This window comes from Mobula birostris, chromosome 4, assembly GCF_030028105.1.
Source record: "Mobula birostris isolate sMobBir1 chromosome 4, sMobBir1.hap1, whole genome shotgun sequence".
NCBI lineage: Eukaryota > Metazoa > Chordata > Chondrichthyes > Myliobatiformes > Myliobatidae > Mobula > Mobula birostris.
In genome coordinates this window covers 105441183-105464725 of record NC_092373.1, presented here as the reverse complement: position 1 = coordinate 105464725, position 23543 = coordinate 105441183, and the positions used below count along the sequence as shown (strand labels likewise).

At 42.4% G+C, this 23543-nt stretch overlaps 1 protein-coding gene across 3 annotated transcripts in view; it reads right to left on the bottom strand.

The window, feature by feature from the left end:
• mnd1 (meiotic nuclear divisions 1 homolog (S. cerevisiae)) overlaps nucleotides 1-23543 on the bottom strand; it is a 77896-nt gene that overhangs the window by 11218 nt on the left and 43135 nt on the right. For all 3 annotated transcript variants that reach the window (XM_072255861.1, XM_072255862.1, XM_072255864.1), the window contains exons 5-6: nucleotides 21206-21280; nucleotides 9780-9894 (exon numbers count right to left, since the gene is read on the bottom strand). In XM_072255861.1, coding sequence (XP_072111962.1) covers nucleotides 9780-9894; nucleotides 21206-21280 — 190 coding nt within the window. The remainder of the gene's footprint in view (nucleotides 1-9779; nucleotides 9895-21205; nucleotides 21281-23543) is intronic.

The window sequence follows — 23543 nt, the reverse complement described above, 5'->3', positions numbered from 1 at the left end:
AGAGCTGATTGTGGACTTCAGTAAGGGTAAGACAAAGGAACACATACCAATCCTCATAAAGGGATCAGAAGTGGAGAGAGTGAGCAGTTTCAAGTTCCTGGGTGTCAAGATCTCTGAGAATCTAACCCGGTCCCAACATATTGACGTAGTCCTAAAGAAGGCAAGACAGCAGCTATACTTTATTAGGAGTTTGAAGCAATTTGGCATGTCAACAAATATACTCAAGAACTTCTATAGTTGTACCATGGAGAGCATCCTGACAGGCTGCATCACTGTCTGGTATGGAGAGGCTACTGCACAGGACCGAAAGAAGCTGCAGAAGGTTATAAATTTAGTCAGCTCCATCTTGGGCACTAGCCTACAAAGTACGCACGACATCTTTAGGAAGCGGTGTCTCAGAAAGGCAGTGCCCATTATTACAGACCTCCAGCACCCAGGGCATGCACTTTTCACACTGTTACCATCAGGGAGGAGATACAGAAGCCTGAAGCCACACACTCAGCGATTCAGGAACAGCTTCTTCCCCTCTGCCATCCGATTCCTAAATGGGCTTTGAAGCTTTGGACACTACCTCACTTTTTTAACCTACAGTTTTTCTGTTTTTGCACATTTTTTAATACTCTATTCAATATACGTAATTGATCTACTTGTTTATTTACTATTGTTTTATTTTATTTTTTTTTTTTCTCTCTCTCTGAGGAATTGGAGATATAAAAAAATAATTTTGAACCTATGTAACCTGTGGCTAAAAGAATAATTGGGACTGAATAAGAACCTTTGAACTGAAGTAAACTCTGTCTTCAGCAGTCAGCTAATTACTGGCTCATTACCAGTTCTCCCCGGCTTGCAGAAAGACATTCAGAGTTTGATAACATTGTACATTGTACCCTCATTTGAGTGGGGAGGAGGACTCACTGATAAGGACAGGAATGAACATCCATCTGTAATTAAGTCAGGGCCTAGCAAAGGGAATAACTGATAAGGACTGGACAGCACATCCATCTGTAATTAAGTCTTGATCTTGCAGACTCTCTTATCTGTAACTGAGTTTCGCACCAACGGACTTGGTGGGCGTACCAGTTCAAATGACATCTTGCAACAGTAATGTATGGGACCTACTATGTATAAATATACGGCTGTAACCGGAGGGAGTGGGCCCACTTGTCGGATGGTGGCAGTACTTATGTGCCTTCCCTCTGACAACTGGGCCTCAAACTCCTGCAGGAGGGTGCGCAATAAACTTGTAACCATAAGAAGCTGGTCTCCCGAGTTTTATTCAGATTCTGCTTTAACATCTCTGCAAGATTATGTATTGCATTGAACTGCTGCTGCTAAGTTAACAGATTTCATGTCACATGCCGGTGATAATAAACCTGATTCTGATTACACAACACCCGATCCAGAATTGCTTTTTTTCCCCTCGTGAGCTCAACCACAAATTGCTCCAAAAAGCCATCTTGACGGCATTCTACAAATTGTTATTCATCTGGGATCCAGCGCCAACTGCATGTTGAAATCCCCTGTGACCATCGTAGTGCTGCCCTTTTTACAAGCCTTTACTATCTTCCATTGTAATTTCTACCCCACATCCGTGCTACTGGGCAAATAAGTGGCAGATGGAATACAGTGTGTAAGGTCATGTACTTTGGCAGAAGGAATAAAAGTGTAGGCTATTTTCTAAATGGTGAGAAAATTCAGAAGTCAGAGGTGCATAGGGTCATCATGCAGGATTTCCTAAAGGTTAATATGTAGATTGAGTCAGTGGTGAGAAAGACGATGGCTTTCAAGTGGACTAGAATATCAAAGAAAGGATAAAACGCTGAGGTTTCAGAAGGCACTGGTGAGGCCTCACCTGGAGTATTGTGAGCAGTTTTGGGTCCCTTATTTAGACCACAAGACATAGAAGTAGAATAAGACGATTTGGCCCATCGAGTTTGCTGCACCATTTCATCATGGCTGATTCCACTTTCATCTCAGCTCCAATTTCCTATCTTCCCTCCATGCCCTGACCAATGAAGAATCCATCCTCTGCTTTAAATACACATAAAGAATTGGCCTCCACAGTTTCCTGTGGCAAAGAATTCCACAGATTTACCACTCTCTGGCTAAAAATATTCCTTCTCATCTCTGTTTTAAAAGAACGCCCCTCTATTGTGAGGCTGTGTCCTCTGGTCTTAAGACTCCCCCACCATAAGAAACATCCTCTCCACACCCACTCTATCAAAGCCTTTCACCATTTGACAGGTTTCAATGAGGTCACCCTTCCTTCTGAATTCTAGTGAATACAGGCCCAGAGCCATTAAATTCTCTTCATATGACAAGCTATCCAATCCTGGGATCATTTTTATTAACCTCCTTTGAACCCTGCCTCCTTTCAGCATATCAGTTCTAAGATTAGCAGCCCAAAACTGCTCACAATACTCCAGGTGAGGCCTCACCAATGCTTTATAAAGTCTCAACCTTACATCCTTGCTTTCATATTCTAGTCCTCTTGAAATGAATGCTAACATCGCATTTGCCTTCCGCACCACAGACTCAACCTGCAAATTAAACTTTAGGGAATCCAGCACAAGGACTCCCGAGCCCCTTTGCACTTCAGTTTTTTGAATTTTCTCTCCAGATACTGTGCTCTATCTGCCATTTCTTTGCCCATTCTCCTTCTATAGCCTCTCCACTTCCTCAAAACTACCTGCCCCTCCATCTATCTTCGTATCGTCTGCAAACTCCATTCCATCGTCTAAATCATTGACATATGACATAAAAAGAATCAGTCCCAACACAGTCCCCTGTGGAACACCACTAGTCACCAGCAGCCAACCAGAAAAGGCTCTCTTTATCCCCACTCTTTGCCTCCTGCCAATCCTGTAATACCACGCGCTCATAGCTTGATAAGCAGCCTCATGATTGGCACCTTGTCAAAGGCCTTCTGGAAGTCCAAGTACACAACCTCAACCAATTCTCCTTTGTCTTCCTGCTGGCAATTTCTTCAAAGAATTCCAACAGAATTGTCAGGCAAGGTTTTCCCGAGGAAACCATGCTGACTATGGGTTATTTTATCATATGCCTCCAAGTACCTTGAGACTTCATCCTTAATAATCAACTCCAACACCTTCCCAACCACTGAAGTCAGACTAACTGGCCGAAATTTTATTTTTCTGCCTCTCTCTTTTCTTGGAGTGACGTTTGCAATTTTCTAGCCTAATGATTCTTGAAAGATCATTAATAATGCCTTCACCATCTCTTCAGCTACTTCTTTCAGAACTCTGGGTGTATACCATCTGGTCCAGGTGACTTATCTACCTTCAAACCTTCCAGTTTCCCAAGAATCCTTCCAGTTTCTCTCTAGTAATGGTAACTTTACACACTTCATGACCTCTGACCTCTGAAACTTCCAACATACTGCTAGGGTATTCCACAGTGAAGTCTGATGCAAAATACTTACTCAATTTGTCCACCATTTCATTGTCCCTCATTACTACTTCTCAAGCATCATTTTCTAGTGGTCCAATATCCATTCTCACCTCTCTTCTTACACTTTATGTATCCAAAGAATGTTTTGGTATCCTCTTTAATATTATTGGCTAGTATTCCATCTTTACCTTCTTAATGACTATTTTCATTGCCTTCTATTGGTTTTATAAAAGCTTCCCAATCCTCTATCTTCCCACTAAATTTTGCTCTCTTAGCTTTTTCATTGGCTTTGACTTCCCTTGTTAGCCATGGTTGTGTCATCTTGCCTTTAGAATACTTCTTCCTCTTTGGAATGTATATTTCCTGTGCCTTATGAACTGCTTCCAGAAATTCCAGCCTTTGCTGCTCTGCTATCATCTCTTCCAATGTTCTTCTCCAATCAATTTTGGCCAACTCCTCTCTCATGCCTCTGTAATTCCCTTTACTCCACTGAAATACTGATACACCTGACTTTGGCTTCCCCTTATCAAATGTCAGGGTGAATTTGATCATATTATGATCACCTTCCCTTAAGGGTTCTCTTACCTTAAAGTTCTCTTATCAATTCTGGTTCATTGCACAATCTTCAATCCAGAATAACTGATTCTGTAGTGGGCTCAATCATAAGCTGCTCTGCAAAACCATCTAGTAGGCACTCTAGAAATCCCCCCTCCTGGAATCCAACACCAACCTGATTTTTCCCAATCTACCTGCATATTGAAATCACCCATGACTATTGTAACAGGCCCTCTTGGCATGCATTTTTGATCTCCCATTGTAATTTGTAGGCTGCATCTTTACAACTGTTTGACAGTCTATACAACTTCCATCAGGGTCTATTTACCCTTGTAGTTCCTTAGCTCTATCCACAATAATTCAACACCTCTTTCTAATGATTTGATTTCATATTTACCAACAGAGCAATGCCAACCCTCTGCCTTTCTGACTATTCTTTCAATACAATGTGTATCCTTGGACATTAAGCTTCCTGCTATAATCTTCTTCCAGCCATGATTCAGTGATGCCTACAACATCATACCTGCCAATCTGCAGCTGTGCTGCAAGCTCATCTACCTTATCCCATAAACTGCACGCATTCAAACATTACACCTTCAGTCTGTACTACTCACCCTTTTCAATTTTGTCTGCCTTTTACGTTGCAACTTATACTGTTGACTGCAATTTTGCCCTATCAACAGCCTCTCTTCACTGAACATTGCCTCTGTTTGTAAACCAGCTAGTTCATCTTCAGCTTTATTATCCGCCTTTCCTATGATACATCTTGCATTGAAATATAGGCAGCTCAGGATACTAGTCACAACATGCTCGCCCTTTTGATTCTTGACTTCATCTGAGGTCTTACCAACATCTGCCTCCACAATCTCTTCACTAACTGTTCTCACAATCCCCCTGCAACTCTAGTTTAAATGCTACTGAGCAGCATTAACAAACCTTCCCGCTAGGATATTAGTCCCCCTCTAGTTCAGGTGCAAGCAGTCCCTTCTGTACACGTCCCACCTTTCCTGGAAGAGAGCCCAATGATCTAAAAACCTCATGCACTCCCTCCTTAGCCACATATTAAACTGCAATCTTCCTATTTCTAGCCTCACTAGCAAGTTGCATAGATAGCAATCCTGAAATCACATCCCTGGAGGTCCTGTCCTTTTACACCCAATTCCCTATGCAGAACCCCATCACTTGTCCTACCTATGTAACTGGTATGGACCATGACTTCTGGCTGTTCACCCTCACACTTAACAATGCTGAGGACTCAATCTGAAATACCCCAGGAGGCAACATATCATCTGAAAATCTACTTCTTGTCCACACAACCTCCTAACCGCTCCCCTAATAAATCCCCCATCACCACAGCATGCCTCTTTTCCCTCCTTCTCTTCTGAGCCACAGAGGCAGACTCAGTGCCAGAGACCCAACCACTGTGAATCTATTTATTTATTACACATTGACATACAGCATGGAATAGCCCCAGCCATCTGAGCTGCACCGTCCAGTAACTCCGATTTAATCCTTGCCTAATCACAAGACAATTTACCTACCAACTGGTATGTCTTTGGACTGTGGGAGGAAACTGGAGCACCCAGAGGAAACCCATGCGGTCACAGGGAGAATGCATAAACTCTTTACAGGCAGCTACATGAATTGAATCCACGTTGCTGTACTGTAAAACATTGGGCTAACTGGAGAGGGTTCAAAGGAGGCTCATAAAAATGATTCTGGGATTGAAAGGCTTATCATATGAGGAGCATTTGATGGTTTGGGCCTGCACTCACTGGAATTTAGAAGGATGAGGAGGGATCTTACAGAAACCTATGGAATGTTGAAAGGCCTAGATAGCGGATATTTCATATTGTGGGGGAGTCTAAGACTGGAGGACACCATTTCAGAATAGAAAGACGTCTACTTAGAATGGAGATGAGGAGGAATTTCTTTAGCTAGAGTGTGGGGAATCTATGGAATTCATTGTCATAGGTGGCTGTGGAGGCCAAATCATTAGGTATATTTAAGGCAGAGGTTGACAGATTCTTGATTAGTCACAGCATGAAGGGAGACAGGGAGAAGGCAGGAGATTGGGGTTGAGGGGGAAATGGATCAGACATGATGAGATGGCATAACAGACTCAATGGGCCAAATGGCCTATCTTAGACTGCTCTCCTTTGCTCACTTTCTTTCTAGTCATTTCCCTCCATAGATGCTGCCTGACCTGCTAAGTTCTTCCTGCAGAGTGAGTGTGTGTGTGTGTGTGTGTGTGTGTGTGTGTGTGTGTGTGTGTGGGTGGGCGTGCACGCACACGCCTCTACTCATAAAGTGCTCTGGTCAACCTGTATCTTGGGGAGGCTTGTCATTTTGACAGATTTACATGCATCCAAAGCTTCTATACACGAATGCTCCGGATAGCTCTTGATGTGGGTTGGCAACAGCACATGACAAATGTTGAGCTTTACCGATGCTCTCCACTAAAATCGAGGTGAGAAGACTGCAACTAGTGGGGTACTGTCTACACTACCCCGAGCTACCTGCCAGCCTAGTCATCATATGGGAGCCCAAGCATGGGAGGATGAATTCTGGGCGCCCTCCCAAGACTATAGTCAACACACTCCTAGAAGACAGCGGCGCGGTGAATGTAGATGATCTGAACACACTGATGAGGGAAAGGGAGAAGTGGAGAGTCCGTCATCATGCCTGACGCCGGCCCCCTAGGCCTGAGTCCATGTTGTAGTAGTAGTAAAGCTTCTATGGAAAAGTACCTTCCTCAAATTTATGTATATGACAGAAGTTCTTAAGTATAAAGTGAAATGCTCTAGCTCGCAGCAAATTGTGATATGTGACACAGACTGAGACTAACCATGACATCCCATTTCACAGTTAAGGCATGAGTTGAGATCACAGAGACATGGCTCCAGGGTGACCAAGGATGGGAGCTCAACATTCAGGGATATTCAATATTCAGGAGGGATAGACATGAAAGAAAAGGAGGTGGGGTAGCATTGCTGGTTAGAGAGATTAACGCAATAGAAAGGAAAAACAATAGCCAGGAGGATGTGGAATCAACATGGGTAGAGCTGCATAACACTAAGGGGCAGAAAACGCTGGTGGGAGTTGTGTACAGGCCACCTGACAGTACTAGTGAGGTTGGGGATGGTATTAAACAGGAAATTAGAAATGCGTGCAATAAAGTAACAGCAGTTATAATGGGTGATGTCAATCTACATATAGATTGGGTGAACCAGATTGGTAACGGTGCTGAGGAAGAGGATTTCTTGGAATGTATGCAGGATGGTTTTTTGAACCAACATGTCGAAGAACCAACTAGAGAGCAGGCTATTCTAGACTGGGTATTGAGCAAACAGGAAGGGTTAATTAGCAATCTTGTCGTGAGAGGCCCCTTGGGTAAGAGTGACCATAACATGGTGGAATTCTTCATTAAGATGGAGAGTGACATGGTTAATTCGGAAACAAAGGTTCTGAACTTAAAGAAGGGTAACTTTGAAGGTATGAGACGTGAATTAGCTAAGATAGACTGGCAAATGACACTTAAAGGGTTGTCCGTGGATATACAATGGGAAGCATTTAAAGATCGCATGGACGAACTACAACAATTGTTCATCCCAGTTTGGCAAAAGAATAAATCAAGGAAGGTAGTGCACCCATGGCTGACAAGGGAAATTAGGGATAGTATCAATTCCAAAGAAGAAGCATACAAATTAGCCAGAAAAAGTGGCTCATCTGAGGACTGGGAGAAATTCAGAGTCCAGCAGAGGAGGACAAAGGGCTTAATTAGGAAAGGGAAAAAAGATTATGAGAGAAAACTGGCAGGGAACATAAAAGCTGACTGTAAAAGCTTTTATAGATATGTGAAAAGAAAAAGACTGGTTAAGACAAATGTGGGTCCCCTACAGACAGAAACAGGTGAATTGATTATGAGGAGCAAGGACATGGCAGACCAATTGAATAACTACTTTGGTTCTGTCTTCACTAAGGAGGACATAAATAATCTTCCGGAAATAGTAGGGGACAGAAGGTCCAGTGAGATGGAGGAACTGAGGGAAATACATGTTAGTAGGGAAGTGGTGTTAGGTAAATTGAAGGGATTAAAGGCAGATAAATCCCCAGGGCCAGATGGTCTGCATCCCAGAGTGCTTAAGGAAGTAGCCCAAGAAATAGTGGATGCATTAGTGATAATTTTTCAAAACTCTTTAGATTCTGCACTAGTTCCTGAGGATTGGAGGGTGGCTAATGTAACCCCACTTTTTAAAAAAGGAGAGAGAGAGAAACTGGGGAATTATAGACCAGTTAGCCTAACATTGGTGGTGGGGAAAATGCTAGAGTCAGTTATCAAAGATGTGTTAACAGCACATTTGGAAAGCGGTGGAATCATCAGACAAAGTCAGCATGGATTTGTGAAAGGATAGAGAATTGGTTGGCAGACAGGAAGCAAAGAGTGGGAATAAACGGGACCTTTTCAGAATGGCAGGCAGTGACTGGTGGGGTACCGCAAGGCTCAGTGCTGGGACCCCAGTTGTTTACAATATATATTAATGACTTGGATGAGGGAATTAAATGCAGCATCTCCAAGTTTGCGGATGACACGAAGCTGGGCAGCAGTGTTAGCTGTGAGGATGATGCTAAGAGGATGCAGGGTGACTTGGATAGGTTAGGTGAGTGGGCAAATTCATGGCAGATGCAATTTAATGTGGATAAATGTGAGGTTATCCACTTTGGTGGCAAAAACAGGAAAACAGATTATTATTTGAATGGTGGCCAATTAGGAAAAGGGGAGGTACAATGAGACCTGGGTGTCATTATACACCAGTCATTGAAAGTGGGCATGCAGGTACAGCAGGCGGTGAAAAAGGCGAATGGTATGCTGGCATTCATAGCAAGAGGATTCAAGTACAGGAGCAGGGAGGTACTACTGCAGTTGTACAAGGCTTTGGTGAGACCACACCTGGAGTATTGAGTGCAGTTTTGGTCCCCTAATCTGAGGAAAGACATCCTTGCCATAGAGGGGGTACAAAGAAGGTTCGCAGATTGATTCCTGGGATGGCAGGACTTTCATATGATGAAAGACTGGATCGACTAGGCTTATACTTGTTGGAATTTAGAAGATTGAGGGGGAATCTTATTGAAACGTATAAAATCCTAAAGGGATTGGACAGGCTAGATGCAGGAAGATTGTTCCCGATGTTGGGCAAGTCCAGAACGAGAGGTCACAGTTTGAGGATAAAGGGGAAGCCTTTTAGGACCGAGATTAGGAAAAACTTCTTCACACAGAGAGTGGTGAATCTGTGGAATTCTCTGCCACAGGAAACAGTTGAGGCCAGTTCATTGGCTATATTTAAGAGGGAGTTAGATATGGCCCTTGTGGCTAAAGGGATCAGGGTGTATGGAGGGAAGGCTGGTACAGGGTTCTGAGTTGGATGACCAGCCATGATAATACTGGATGGCGGTGCAGGCTTGAAGGGCCGAATGGCCTACTCTTGCACCTATTTTCTATGTTTTTTCTATGTTTGATTGCTGTAGAATTTCCAGTGTCTCAGTGATGATTGCCTAGGACACCTTCTCTGAAACTCTCTGAAGATGAGGTCTTAGCAAGTACTTCCTGGACAAGATGATGTCACTGACACTACATACGTGGCACATGCAAAGGTGCAGGTACCTACTAAATGAATGAGACCATTTGGTCAAAAATAATGTTAGCTTCAGCAAACTCTGAGCAGTTTGTAAAGTGTTAATGGTGTATTTCATTGCATGAGCAGCAGATAAGCTGTTGCACAGAAACGGATTAGTTATTGAACCACATTACTCACTTGTTTCTTCTACAACTTCTGGGTCACATTCTTTGTATTTTTCCAATTCAGCTTTCAACTGATTCCTTTCTCGTTGAAGTTCTTCCAATTCTTTTGATAAAGCTTCACGATTTTCCTGTTGTTAAAATGATTAAATAATATATGCAGACTATTTCAATTCTACTGTTACAAAACCTGTTACCGGTCCAGGATTTCCTTGAGGAATTTTTTCATCTCAAACCAACTTCAAGCAAACACTGGATGTGATACAATTAGAAGCAGCAGAGTCAAAAATATTGAACTCACTAGAACTTTATTGTGACTAATGATACAGATGCATGCAAAATTATTTAGTGCACTGCAAATTATTAAATGCATCCAACTAAAATTGCCCTTTCATCACTAATAAAACTGCCATAAAATATCCCCTCCTATTCCTTCCCATGACTCCAATCTCTTCCCCACCCAATATTTATAATCACGTATGAGTGGCGTCTACAGTCACCAATAAATGTAGATTTGGAGATGTGGACTTTCTGAGGGCCAGATTTCCCATAAACAACATTGTTTCACAGAGATGACAATCCATCACTAAAAAATAAAGAAATAGTGTGATTGGTATAGCTTCTCTATGAAAATGGAAAACTTTTGGATAAAAGACATTTATAAATGGCATGGTAGTGTAGCAGTTAGTTTAAACATTAACAGTGCTAGCTGTAAGAACCCCACTGCTGTCTGCAAGGAGAATGTACGTTCTCCTCGTGAACGCATAGGTTTCCACCAGGTGCTGTGGTTTCCTCTCACACTCCAGATGTACGGTTAGGGTTAGTCAATAGTGGGCATGCCAGAAGCATGGCTCAGCACAGTCCTCACTGATTTGGTTTAACACAAATGACACACTTTATGGAATGTTTTGATGCATATGTAACAAACAAAGCTAATCTTTATCTTTAAAATTCAAAAGAACTACATATACTGAAATTCTAAAACCAAAAAATGCTGGGAACACCTGTCGGATAAATATAATTAACTTTTTTGGTTTAAGACTCCTTGTCTGAACTAAGAGCAAGCGAGCATAAAGTTTTAAATTGCAAAAAGAGTGGGGTGGGAGGGAGATAGACAAGATCAACAGTTTATTCCCGTCTAGCTATCCTCCTTCCCCTCCCAGTACCTTTTCAGTCTGGCACCTTCCCCTTCCTTTCCAGTCCTGAAGAAGGGTCCTGGCCCAAAACGTCGACTATTTATTAATTTCTATAGATGCTGCATGACTTGCTGAGTTCCTCCAGCATTCTGTGTGTGTTACTTTGAATTTATTCTCATTGCAGCCTTAGCAGTACCTTTGGGATATACACGGTGCCCAACCTGACCCACACCCTAACTACAAAATAACACTGAAATTCTCATTTCTTCCTTTGAGAAAATTCCTTGAATCTGACACACTAACCCGTTTCTCTTTCATTAGATGCTGCCCAATCTGCTGATTGTATCCAGCACTTTATTTTCATTTATAAAATTATAGTGAACATTTAATTAGGCTTTTTGCTTTGCATTGTACTGCATCAAGGATACATCCAGAGAATGAATCACAAAGGAAAATCTATTTCTGCTCCAAGTAGAACAGCTATATAAGGAATACAGGGAAAAATAGTAATAATGATAACCATAGGGCATATGAAAATAAAAGAGCTACAGTCAAGAGGGAAATTCAGACTGGCAAAAGGCAAGTTGAGAAGATATTCCTGATAATGCTAACATTGACCCAAGAGAATTTTTCAATATTTCTTTAGTAAAAGAAATGTCAAAGAGGAAGTTAAGTGTATTAGGAATAAGAGTGGGGTGTTAAATCATGCAGAGGATTTCTGGATCCCCAGAAATCATCCTGGGGATATGAATTGACAATAAACTGGACTGGTCAAAGAACACTGAGGCTGTCTACAAGAAGGGTCAGAGCCGTCTCTATTTCCTGAGGAAACTGAGGTCCTTTATCATCTGTCGGACAATGCTGAGGATGTTCTACGAGTCTGTGGTGGCCAGTGCGATCGTGTTTGCTGTTGTATGCTGGGGCAGCAGACACCAACAGAATCAACTCATTCGTAGGGCCAGTGATGTTGTGGGGATGGAACTGGACTCTCTGACGGTGGTGTCTGAAAAGAGGATGCAGTCCAAGTTGTATGCCATCTTGGACAATGTCTCCCATCCACTACATAATGTACTGGTTGGGCACAGGAGTACATTCAGCCAGAGGCTCATTCCACCGAGATGCAACACAGAGCGTCATAGGAAGTCATTCCTGCCTGTGGCCATCAAACTTTACAACTCCTCCCTTGGAGGGTCAGACACCCTGAGCCAATAGGCTGGTCCTGGACTTATTTCCTGGCATAATTTACATATTACTATTTAACTATTTATGGTTTAATTACTATTTAATTATTTATGGTGCAACTGTAACGAAAACCAATTTCCCCCGGGATCAATAAAGTATGAGTATGACTATGACTAGGAGATAGTGGATTCTCTTAACTCATATTTTATGAAGATGTTAGCAATATGCCAGAAAGTGTAGAGAAAAATAATGTTCTTTTAAGTGACTTGGAGATCTTTAAAAGTGAGGTCCTGCTTCAATTGAAAAGGTGGAAAATGAATAAATGTCCATGGCCAGACAACATATATTCAAGGATACTTAGAGAGGTCTGTGATTATACTGTATACACAAACCCCTAACATGTAATTTACAAGTCAGTGAAGGACTGGAAACGGGCTAATGTTGTCCCGGTATATAAGGGTGATCGCACTGACTCTGGTAATGATAGACGAGTAAGCTTAACGTGTATCACAGACAAGATAATGGAAACAATAAAAAAAAATGAGTTGGAAAAGCAGCTGATAAGAACAGGCATGTTAGCAGAAAACCAGCACGGGTTCAGAAAGGGGGAATTGTGTTTTACTAATATGCTGGAGTTCTATTTAGAGGCAAGTAAAATTTATAACAATAGAATGGTTAATATCATTTACTTAGACTTTCAGAAGGCTTTTGACAAGGTACCCCACGAGAGGTTAATAATCAAATTGCAGAAGGTAGGGATTCAGGACAAGGTGTGTGATTGGGTGTAGAATTGGCTCAGAAACAGAAAACAATGAGTTATGGTGAAAGGATCACTTTTATTCAAGCAGGAAGTTAAGTGTATTAGGAATATTTGCAGTGTAATAAATTATGCACAGAAGGACACAGCAGATACTCTCATATTTTGCTAAAAATATTCACCTGCAAAGATGTTAGCAATAAGTATGCGAATAAGTATACACAAAAGTAAGGTTGCTTTAAGTGACTTAGAGATCTTAGAAAGAGAGGTTCTGCTTCATCTGAAAAAATTGAAAGTTAATAAATCTCCAGGGCCAGTAAACACTCAAGGGTACTTAGAGGGCTGTGATTATACTGTATATACAAACCCCTGACATGTATTTTTCAAAATTCAGTGACTAGTCAGTGATTACAGGAAAGTTACTGCCATGTTACAGCATTGGCTGATTGGTAGAAGGCAGCAAATGGGAATAAAAGGATCCTTTTCTGGTTGGCTGCTAGTGACTAGTGGTGTTCCGCAGGAATCGGTGTTGGAAGCACTTTTTTTTATACTTTATTTCAATAATTTAGATGATGGGATAGATGGCTTTGTTACCAAGTTTGCAGATGATACGAAGATTGATGGAGGGGCAGCAAGTGTTAAGGAAACAGGTAGGCTGCAGAAGGTCTTAAAGACAGATTAGGAGAATGGGCAAGAAAGTGGCAAATGAAATACAATGTTGGAAGATACATGACCATGCACTTCGGTAGTAGAATTAAACGTGCAGACTATTTTCTAAATGGGGAGAAAATCCAAATATCTGAGATGCAAAGGGACTTGGGAGTCCTTGTGCAGAACACCCTAAAGGTTAACTTGCAGGTGGAGTCGGTGTTGAGGAAGGCAAATGTGGTGTTGGCATTCAGTTTGAGAGGCACTGCTCAGGCCTCACTTTGAGTATTGTGAACAGTTTTAGGCTGCTCATCTGAGAAAAGATGTGCTAGCACTGGAGAGGGTTCAGAGGAGGTTCACAAGGATGATTCTGGGAATGAAAGGGTTATAATACAAGGAACATTTGATAGCTCTGAGTCTGTTCTCCCTGGAATTTAGAAAGATGAAGGGGATCTCACTGAAACCTTCGAATGTTGGAAGGCCTAGACAAGGTAGATGTGGAAAGGATGTTTCCTATGGTGAGGGAGTTTAGGTCAAGAGAGCACAGACTGAGGATAGAGGGGCATACATTTAAAACAGAGATGCGGAGAAGTTTCCTTAGCAAGAGGGTGGTGAACTTGTGGAATTAATTACCACAGTTGTGGAGGCCAGATCGTTGGGTGTATTTAAGGTAGAGCTTGATAGGTTCTTAATTGGCCACGGCATCAAAGGTCACTGGGAGAAGGCCGGAAAGTGGGGCTGAGGAGGGGGAGTAAAAAGGATCAGCCATGATTGAATGGCAGAGTAGATTCAGTGGGCCAGATGGCCTAATTCTGCTCCTGTGTCTTATGGACTGGTGAAATCCCTAAGGATTGGAAATAGGCTAACTCTGTCCTGGTATCTAAGAAGGGTGACCGCACTGACCTTGATAACTGTAGACCAATAAGCTTACCATGTATCACAGGTAAGATAATAGAAACAGTAATAAAGAGGAAGAGGAAAAAGCAGTTGATAAGAACAGGCATATTAGCAGAAAGCCAGCAAGGGTTTAGAAAGGGGAAATCATGTTTTACTAATATGCTGGAGTTCCATGATGAAGCAACTAAAACTTATGATAACAATAGAGAGGTTAATATTAATACTTGGACTTTCAGAAGGCTTTTGACAAATTACCCCACAAGAGATTAATAATCAAATTACAGGAGGTAGGGATTCAGGTTTAGGTGTGCAAATGGGTGCAGAATTGGCTCAAAAACAGAAAACAATGAGTTATGGTGAGAGGAACATTTTCACTCCTAGAAGATGTTAAAAAGGGGGTTCCACAGGGATCAGTTTTGGAGCTGCTGCAGCTTTTAATTTACATTAATGATTTGGATAAGAACGCAACAAGTAAACTAGTAAAGTTTGCAGATGACTCAAAATTAGGGACGGGCTGATAACATTCAGGCACCAGAATCAATACAGTTAGATCGAAACAAAATCCAGACGTGATAGATAGATAGATAGATAGATAGATAGACATACTTTATTGATTCCGAGGGAAATTGGGTTTCGTTACAGTTGTACCAACCAAGAATAGAGTATAAATATAGCAATATAAAACCATAAATAATTAAATAATATGTAAATTACACCAGATGAAAATAAGTTCAGGACCAGCCTATTGGCTCAGGGTGTCTGACCCTCCAAGAGAGGAGTTGTAAAGTTTGATGATCACAGGCAGGAATGACTTCCTATGATGCTCAGTATTGCATCTCAGTGGAATGAGTCTCTGGCTGAATGTACTCCTGTGCCCAACCAGTACATTATGTAGTGGATGGGAGACATTGTCCAAGATGGCATGCAACTTAGACAGCATTCTCTCTTCAGACACCACCGTCAGAGAGTCCAGTTCCATCCCCACAACATCACTGGCCTTACGAATGAGTCTGTTGATTCTGTTGGTGTCTGTTACTCTCAGCCTGCTGCCCCAGCACACAACAGCAAACATGATAGCACTGGCCACCACAGACTCGTAGAACATCCTCAGCACCGTCCGACAGATGTTAAAGGACCTCAGAAAATAGATGCAGGCAGACAAATGGCAGATGAAATTTAATATAAGTAGTGTAAATGTAAAATATAACATACAGGAAGTAGAAATATTAGATACAAATATGCAGTGGAAGGTATTGAGTTAGAAAGTGCACTGTATGAGAAGGGTTTGGGCATCCTGGTAGACATTACTATCAACACCTAGACAATGCACAGAAGCGATTAGGAAGGCTAATAGAATGTTGGGCTATATAATGCACTCAGTGGAGTTCCAAGTCTAGAGACGTTCTCTTTAAGCTGTATAATGCACTTGTGATGAGGCCACACCTTGAATACTGTGTACAATTTTAGTCACCATATCGTGTGAGGGAGGTGAAGGCACTGGAGAGAGTTCAGAGAAAGGCAACTAGACTCATTCCAGGTCTGCAGGGTATGAACTATGAAGACAAATTAAATCTTCTTAGCCTAAGTAGATGTAGAATAAGAGGAGACATAATAGGTGTATTCAAAAATCATTAAGATATAAGTAAGGTGGATGCCAGCTGCTACTTCAAAATTAATCCATCAATGAGGACACAGGGCCATAGGTGGAAACTGGTTAAAGGGAGATTTCAGACTAACATCAGGAAGCATTTCTTTATACGAGTTGTGGAGACATGCAACAAACCACCTAGTTGTATAGTTGAGAGTAGTATTTTAGAGACTTTCAAATATAAACTTGATAGTTATTTCACACACTATGTGAATAGGAATTCGGCAAGCATTATTGGGCCGAATGGCACGTTTTTGTCAAAAACTTTCTGATGTTCTAAATGAGGACTCTGAACCATACCTGGGGCACACTAGAGAAGATGGCCAAGGATCAACAGAGATGGAGAACCTTCACTGCTGCCCTAAACACCAACAGTGTAATGGGCAATAAGAAACTGTACCTCCCTCAATCGCAGGACTCTGCAGGGAGTGGCGCAGACAGCCCAGTGCATCTGTAGTTGTGAACTTCCCATGATTCAGGACATTTACAAGGAGAGGTGTGTAAAAAAAGGCCCGTAGGATCACTGGGGACCCAAGCCATCCCAACCACAATCTGTTCCAGCTGCTACCATCTGGGAAGAGGTACCACAACATAAAAGCAAGGCTCTGGGACAGCTTCTTCCATCAGGTCATCAGACTGATGAACTCACGCTGACTTGAGTGTACTCTATATTACACTGACTGTTCTATTTATTATAAATTACTATGATTGCACATTTAGATGGAGACGTAAAGATTTTTACTCCTTGTGTATGTGAAGGATGTAAGAAATAAAGTCAATTCAATTCCACACACACACAAAATGCTGGAGGAAATTGGCAGGCCAGGCAGCATTTATGGATAAAAGTACAGTCGATGTATTAGGCCAAGATCCTTTGGCAGGACTGGAGAAAAAAAGATGAGGAGTAGATTTAAAAGGTGGGCGAGGGGAGAGAGAAGCACAAAATCATAGATGAAACTGGAGGGGGAGGGATAAAGTAAATAGCTGGGAAGTTGATTGGTGGAAGAGATACAGGGCTGGAGAAGGGGGGAGGTCTGATAGGTGAGAATAGAAGGCCACGGAAGAAAGAAAACGGGGGAGGAGCACCAGAGGGAGGTGATGGGCAGACAATGAGATAAGGTGAGAGACGGAAAAGGGGATGGTGACTGGTGAACTAGAGGGCGGGGGGAGCATTATCGGAAATTCGAAAAATTAATGTTCATGGCATCAGGTTAGAGCCTACCCAGACGAAATACAAGGTGTTATTCCTCCAATCTGACAGTGGCCTCATTGCAACAGTAGAGGAGGCCATGGACTGACATATCAGGGTGGGAATGGGAAGTGGCCATTGGGAGACGCTGCTTTTTTTTGGCAGTCGGAGAATAGGTGCTTGGTGAACGGTCTCCCAATCTATGTTGGTCAACCAGAAAAGGATCCCTTTATTCCCACTCACTCCCTCCTGCATGTCAGCCATTCCTCTATCCATGCCAGTATCTTTCCTGTAACATCACAGGATTTTTATCTTGTGTGGCACCTTATCAAATACCTTCTGAAAATCCAAGTAAATGACAACTACTATCTCTCCTTTGTCCACCCTGCTTGTTACTTCCTCGAAGAACTCTAATAGATCTTTTCAGGCAAGATTTTCCTTTACAGAAACCATGTTGACTTTGCATTTTATCATTAGTCTCCAAGTACCCCGAAATCTTATCCTTAATAATTGACTCCAACACTTCCCCAACCATTAAGATTAGGCTAACTGGCCTATAACTTCCTTTTTTTTGCCTTCCTCCCTTCTTAAAGAGTGGAATACCTTCCAATAATTTTCCCACCATTGGTGTCAGACTCACCAGCTTATAATTTCCTGGTTTATGTTTAGGGCTTTTCTTAAACAATGGAACAACGTTGGCTATCCTCCAATCCACAGGTACCTCTCCAGTCGCAAAGAATGTTTTAAATATCTCTGCAGGGGCTTGGCAATTTCTGCATTTGCCACCCACAGCGTCTGAGGGAACACTTTACTGGGTCCTTGGGATTTATCCACCCTGACGTGCCTCAGAACAGCAACACCTCCTTGTCTGTAATGACGTGCCTCAGAACAGCAACACCTCCTCTTCTGTAATCTGTATAGAACTAGCAAAGATAGACTGGCAAATGACACTTAAAGGGTTGATGTTGGATATGCAATGGCAAGCATTTAAAGATCGCATGGATGAACTACAACAATTGTTCATCCCAGTTTGGCAAAAGAATAAATCAAGAAAGGTAGTGCACCCGTGGCTGACAAGGGAAATTAGGGATAGTATCAATTCCAAAGAAGAAGCACACAAATTAGCCAGAAAAAGTGGCTCACCTGAGGACTGGGAGAAATTCAGAGTCCAGCAGAGGAGGACAAGGGGCTTAATTAGGAAGGGGGAAAAAGATTATGAGAGAAAACTGGCAGGGAACATAAAAACTGACTGCAAAAGCTTTTATAGATATGTGAAAAGAAAAAGATTGGTTAAGACAAATGTGGGTCCCCTACAGACAGAAACAGGTGAATTGATTATGGGGAGCAAGGACATGGCAGACCAATTGAATAACTACTTTGGTTCTGTCTTCACTAAGGAAGACATATTCCGGAAATAGTAGGGGACAGAGGGTCCAGTGAGATGGAGGAACTGAGGGAAATACATGTTAGTAGGGAAGGGGTGTTAGGTAAATTGAAGGAATTAAAGGCAGATAAATCCCCAGGGCCAGATGGTCTGCATCCCAGAGTGCTTAAGGAAGTAGCCCAAGAAATAGTGGATGCATTAGTGTTAATTTTTCAAAACTCTTTAGATTCTGGACTGGTTCCTGAGGATTGGAGGGTGGCTAATGTAACCCCACTTTTTAAAAAAGGAGGGAGAGAGAAACCGGGGAATTATAGACCAGTTAGCCTAACATCGGTGGTGGGGAAAATGCTAGAGTCAGTTATCAAAGATGTGATAACAGCACATTTGGAAAGCGGTGAAATCATCGGACAAAGTCAGCATGGATTTGTGAAAGGAAAATCATGTCTGACGAACCTCATAGAATTTTTTGAGGATATAACTAGTAGAGTGGATAGGGAAGAACCAGTGGATGTGGTATATTTGGATTTTCAAAAGGCTTTTGACAAGGTCCCACACAGGAGACTAGTGTGCAAACTTAAAGCACACAGTGTTGGGGGTAAGGTATTGATGTGGATAGAGAATTGGTTGGCAGACAGGAAGCAAAGAGTGGGAATAAACAGGACCTTTTCAGAATGGCAGGCAGTGACTAGTGGAGTACCGCAAGGCTCAGTGCTGGGACCCCAGTTGTTTACAATATATATTAATGACTTAGATGAGGGAATTAAATGCAGCATCTCCAAGTTTGCGGATGACACGAAGCCGGGCGGCAGTGTTAGCTGTGAGGAGGATGCTAAGAGGATGCAGGGTGACTTGGATACCCTGAGTGGGCAAATTCATGGCAGATGCAATTTAATGTGGATAAATGTGAAGTTATCCACTTTGGTGGCAAAAACAGGAAAACAGATTATTATCTGAATGGTGGCCGATTAGGAAAAGGGGAGGTGCAATGAGACCTGGGTGCCATTATACACCAGTCATTGAAAGTGGGCATGCAGGTACAGCAGGCAGTGAAAAAGACGAATGGTATGCTGGCATTCATAGCAAGAGGATTCGAGTACAGGCGCAGGGAGGTACTACTGCAGTTGTACAAGGCCTTGGTGAGACCACACCTGGAGTGTTGTGTGCAGCTTTGGTCCCCTAATCTGAGGAAAGACATCCTTGCCATAGAGGGAGTACAAAGAAGGTTCACCAGATTGATTCCTGGGATGGCAGGACTTTCATATGATGAAAGGTTGGATCGACTAGGCTTATATTCATTGGAATTTAGAAGATTGAGGGGGGGATCTTATTGAAACATATAAAATCCTAAAGGGATTGGACAGGCTAGATGCAGGAAGATTGTTCCTGATGTTAGGGAAGTCCAGAACGCGGGGTCACAGTTTGAGAATAAAGGGGAAGCCTTTTAGGACCAAGATGAGGAAAAACAACTTCACACAGAGAGTGGTGAATCTGTGGAACTCTCTGCCACAGGAAACAGTTGAGGCCAGTTCATTGGCTATATTTAAGAGGGAGTTAGATATGGCCCTTGTGGCTAAAGGGATCAGGGGGTATGGAGGGAAGGCTGGTACAGGGTTCTGAGTTGGATGATCAGCCATGATCATACTGAATGGCGGTGCAAGCTCAAAGGGCCGAATGGCCTATTCCTGCAACTATTTTCTATGTTTCTATGTTTCCTCTGACAGAGAGGAATAAAATGATCTATTCCAGTGGTCCCCAACCACTGGGCCGTGGACCGGTACCAGGCCGCAAAGCATCTCCTACTGGGCCGTGAGGAAACGATATGAGTTAGCTGCACCTTTCCTCATTCCCTGTCCCGCCCACTGTTGAACCTGAACATAGGGTTGCCAACTTTCCCGTATTTGCCGGGACATCCCGTATATTGGGTTAAATTGGTTTGTCCCGTATTTCCCCCCGCTAAGTTAGAGCGTTCCTATGAAACCTTTTGTGCCAAAATGGCGTGAAGCGAATAAGCAATTACCATTAATTTATTTGGGAAAAAATTTTGAGCGTTCCTAGACCCAAAAAATAACCTAACAAATCATACCAAATAACACATAAAACCGAAAATAAATAACACTAACATATAGTAAAAGAAGGAATGATATGATAAATATACAGCCTATATAAAGTACAGATAACGTATGTACAGTATAGTCGAGAAGATGAAGGCAAAACCGATTTGTGGGGGAAAAAAATTGGCACGTACGCGCATACGCACACAGGTGCCCGCACAAGGCTTCATGGTCATGGTAGTCCTTCCTGGGGTAAAGTGTCCCGGGATTTGACTGCTACTTTTGTCCCTTATTTGGGAGTGAGAAAGTTGGCAACCCTAACTGTAAAAGACATGTTGAGGTGAGTTTAACCCTACTTGGACAACCCCCCCCCCCCTCCCCCGGACGGCCGGTCCGCAAGAATATTGTCAATATTAAACCGGTCCGCGGTGCAAAAAAGGTTGGAGACCCCTGATCTATTCTGTATCAATTGTGCCAAGCTAAATATTAAAATTGGTATCAATTTAATTTTTGTCTTTATAAACTGTAAGTTCCATATAAAACTTCTTACTGTATTCTGACGTCCTACTTTGGCTTTCTCAATACCTAGATGCAAACTTTGTTTCCTTTCAGTTCCTTCAATAAGCTGGAAAGAAAAAAAAGAAAATCACCAAATTTATGAAGTATGTTTATTTACAAATATGATTAAGTTTTAAGAAGAAATAACTTTCACTGCACCATAATGCAATGTCCCAAAACAGACACAATGTAGATTGAGTCAACGGAGAGAATATCTGGCACGTGCCTGTCTGGATTTGACATACTGTTGAGTAGAACCAGTATCACAAATACAGTTCCTCCAGTATTTCGCATGTGAAGCACTTGCAGCTACTACGATGAAGTCATAGTTAGAATTACTCCTGTCTAAGCAAGGACCTGGACCTGCTACATTTTGCCCACTACCACAACAGGTCTACAGCAGACAAATCTCACTGGCTCTCCACCTGACTTCGATCTACCTGGACAACAGCGATACAGCTGTTGTTTATCAATTACAGCTCGGTGTTTAACACTATCTTACCCTCAGTACTTATCAACAGGCTTTAAAACCGGGGTCTACAACTGGTTCCTTGACTTCCTCATCATAAGACCACAGTCAGTGTAGTTAATAACATCTGTTAATGTTAATAACAGATCATGCCGTAACCAACATAGGCACACCTCAAGGATGCGTACTTAGCCCACTGTTGTGCTCTCACTAAACTCAGGACTGTGCGGCTAGGCACAGCTCGCAGAGCTCAAACACCATCTATAAATTCGCCAATTACACCACTGTTGCAGGCAGAATCTCAGATGACAAGGAGTTGTACAGGAGTGAGATAGATCGGCTGTTTGAGTGTTGTCACAACAACAACTTTACACTCAATGTCATCAAGGCCAAGGAACTGATAGCAGACTTCAGAAAGAAGTCAGGAGAGCACACACTAGTGCTTATTAAGGGATCACCAGTGGCAAAGGTGAACAGCTTCAAGTTCCTGAGCATCAACATCTCAGAGGATCTATCTTGCCCAACATGTTGATGCAATCATAAAGACACACACTCAACATTTTATTAACAGCTTCTTCCCTTCTGCTATCAGATTTGTGAATGTTCTACGAATCGATGAACGCTACCTCACTATTCCTCTTTTGCACTCTTTATTTCTTATTGTAACTTATAATAATTGTTTATGTCTTGCACTGTACTGCCGCAACAAAACAACAATTTTCACCACAATTGTCAGTGATAATAAACCTGATTCTGATTATGAATATTACAGAACGGCACTGGTCCTTCGTCCCATGGTGTTCTGCCAAACTAAATAACTGAAATGTCTAACTAAACTCACTCCTCTGCCTCTATAAATGCTCATATCCCTACATTCTCTGCACATTTATGTGACTATCCAAGAACTTTCTGAAGGATCCAATATTCACTTTATTGTCAAAGTATGCATGTACAATACAACTATGATATTTGTCTTCTCCAGACAGCCATTAAATACAAAAAGACCATAGGTGTTGATGAAAAACAAGACATCAACTTCCTCTCACAACCCTGGTTCAATAAAGAAAAGAAACAAAACTCACGGACCACAAAATCCCCCTCCCTCACAGAAAAAAACTGCGACAATAACAGCTCCTGACCCCCTCACTTTCTTCTACTTTGCATCTCATTCCATTTTCTCAGGTTCCCCATCTCTGTTGTAGAGTACTGTCCAGACGCAGGAGAAATGTTCCCGCACAGGTCCGATAAAGAGCTTTAAAAAGTAAGTCCCATAAAAGAGGGGTACCGTCTAGCAGAGTGGCAGCAGTTGTCGTCAGAGTGGTAAGGCTTTGGCTCAATGGGGCTTCAGTGAGAACAGGTGGAGGCAAGTTCATTCCTTATTTCTTCTTTATTTAACTCTTGAGAGAATAGGGGGTTTGTCTGCAGAGACAGTGTTCTCTTCTGGGTGACAGATGTGCAATATCTGGGAGAACACCACCCTCCCCAATGGCCACATCTGCACCAGATGCATCGAGCTGCAGCTCCTTAGAGACCGAGTTAGGGAACTGGAGCTGGAGCTCGATAACCTTCGGCTTGTTAGGGAAAGTGAGGCAGTGATGGACAGGAGCTACTGGGAGGTAGTCACCCCAAGGCTACATGAGACAGGTATATGGGTCACCGTCAGGAGAGGGAAGGGAGAATGTTAGATAGTGGAGAGCACCCCTGTGGCCGACCCCTCAACAATAACCACTGCACTGTTGGGAGGAGGGGGAGCTACGGGACCTTCCTGGGTAAGTAAGAGCGGCTGTGCCTCTGGCACTGAGTCTGGCCCTGTGACTTAGAAAGGTAGAGACAAAAGAGGATGGCAGAAGTAATAGCGGGC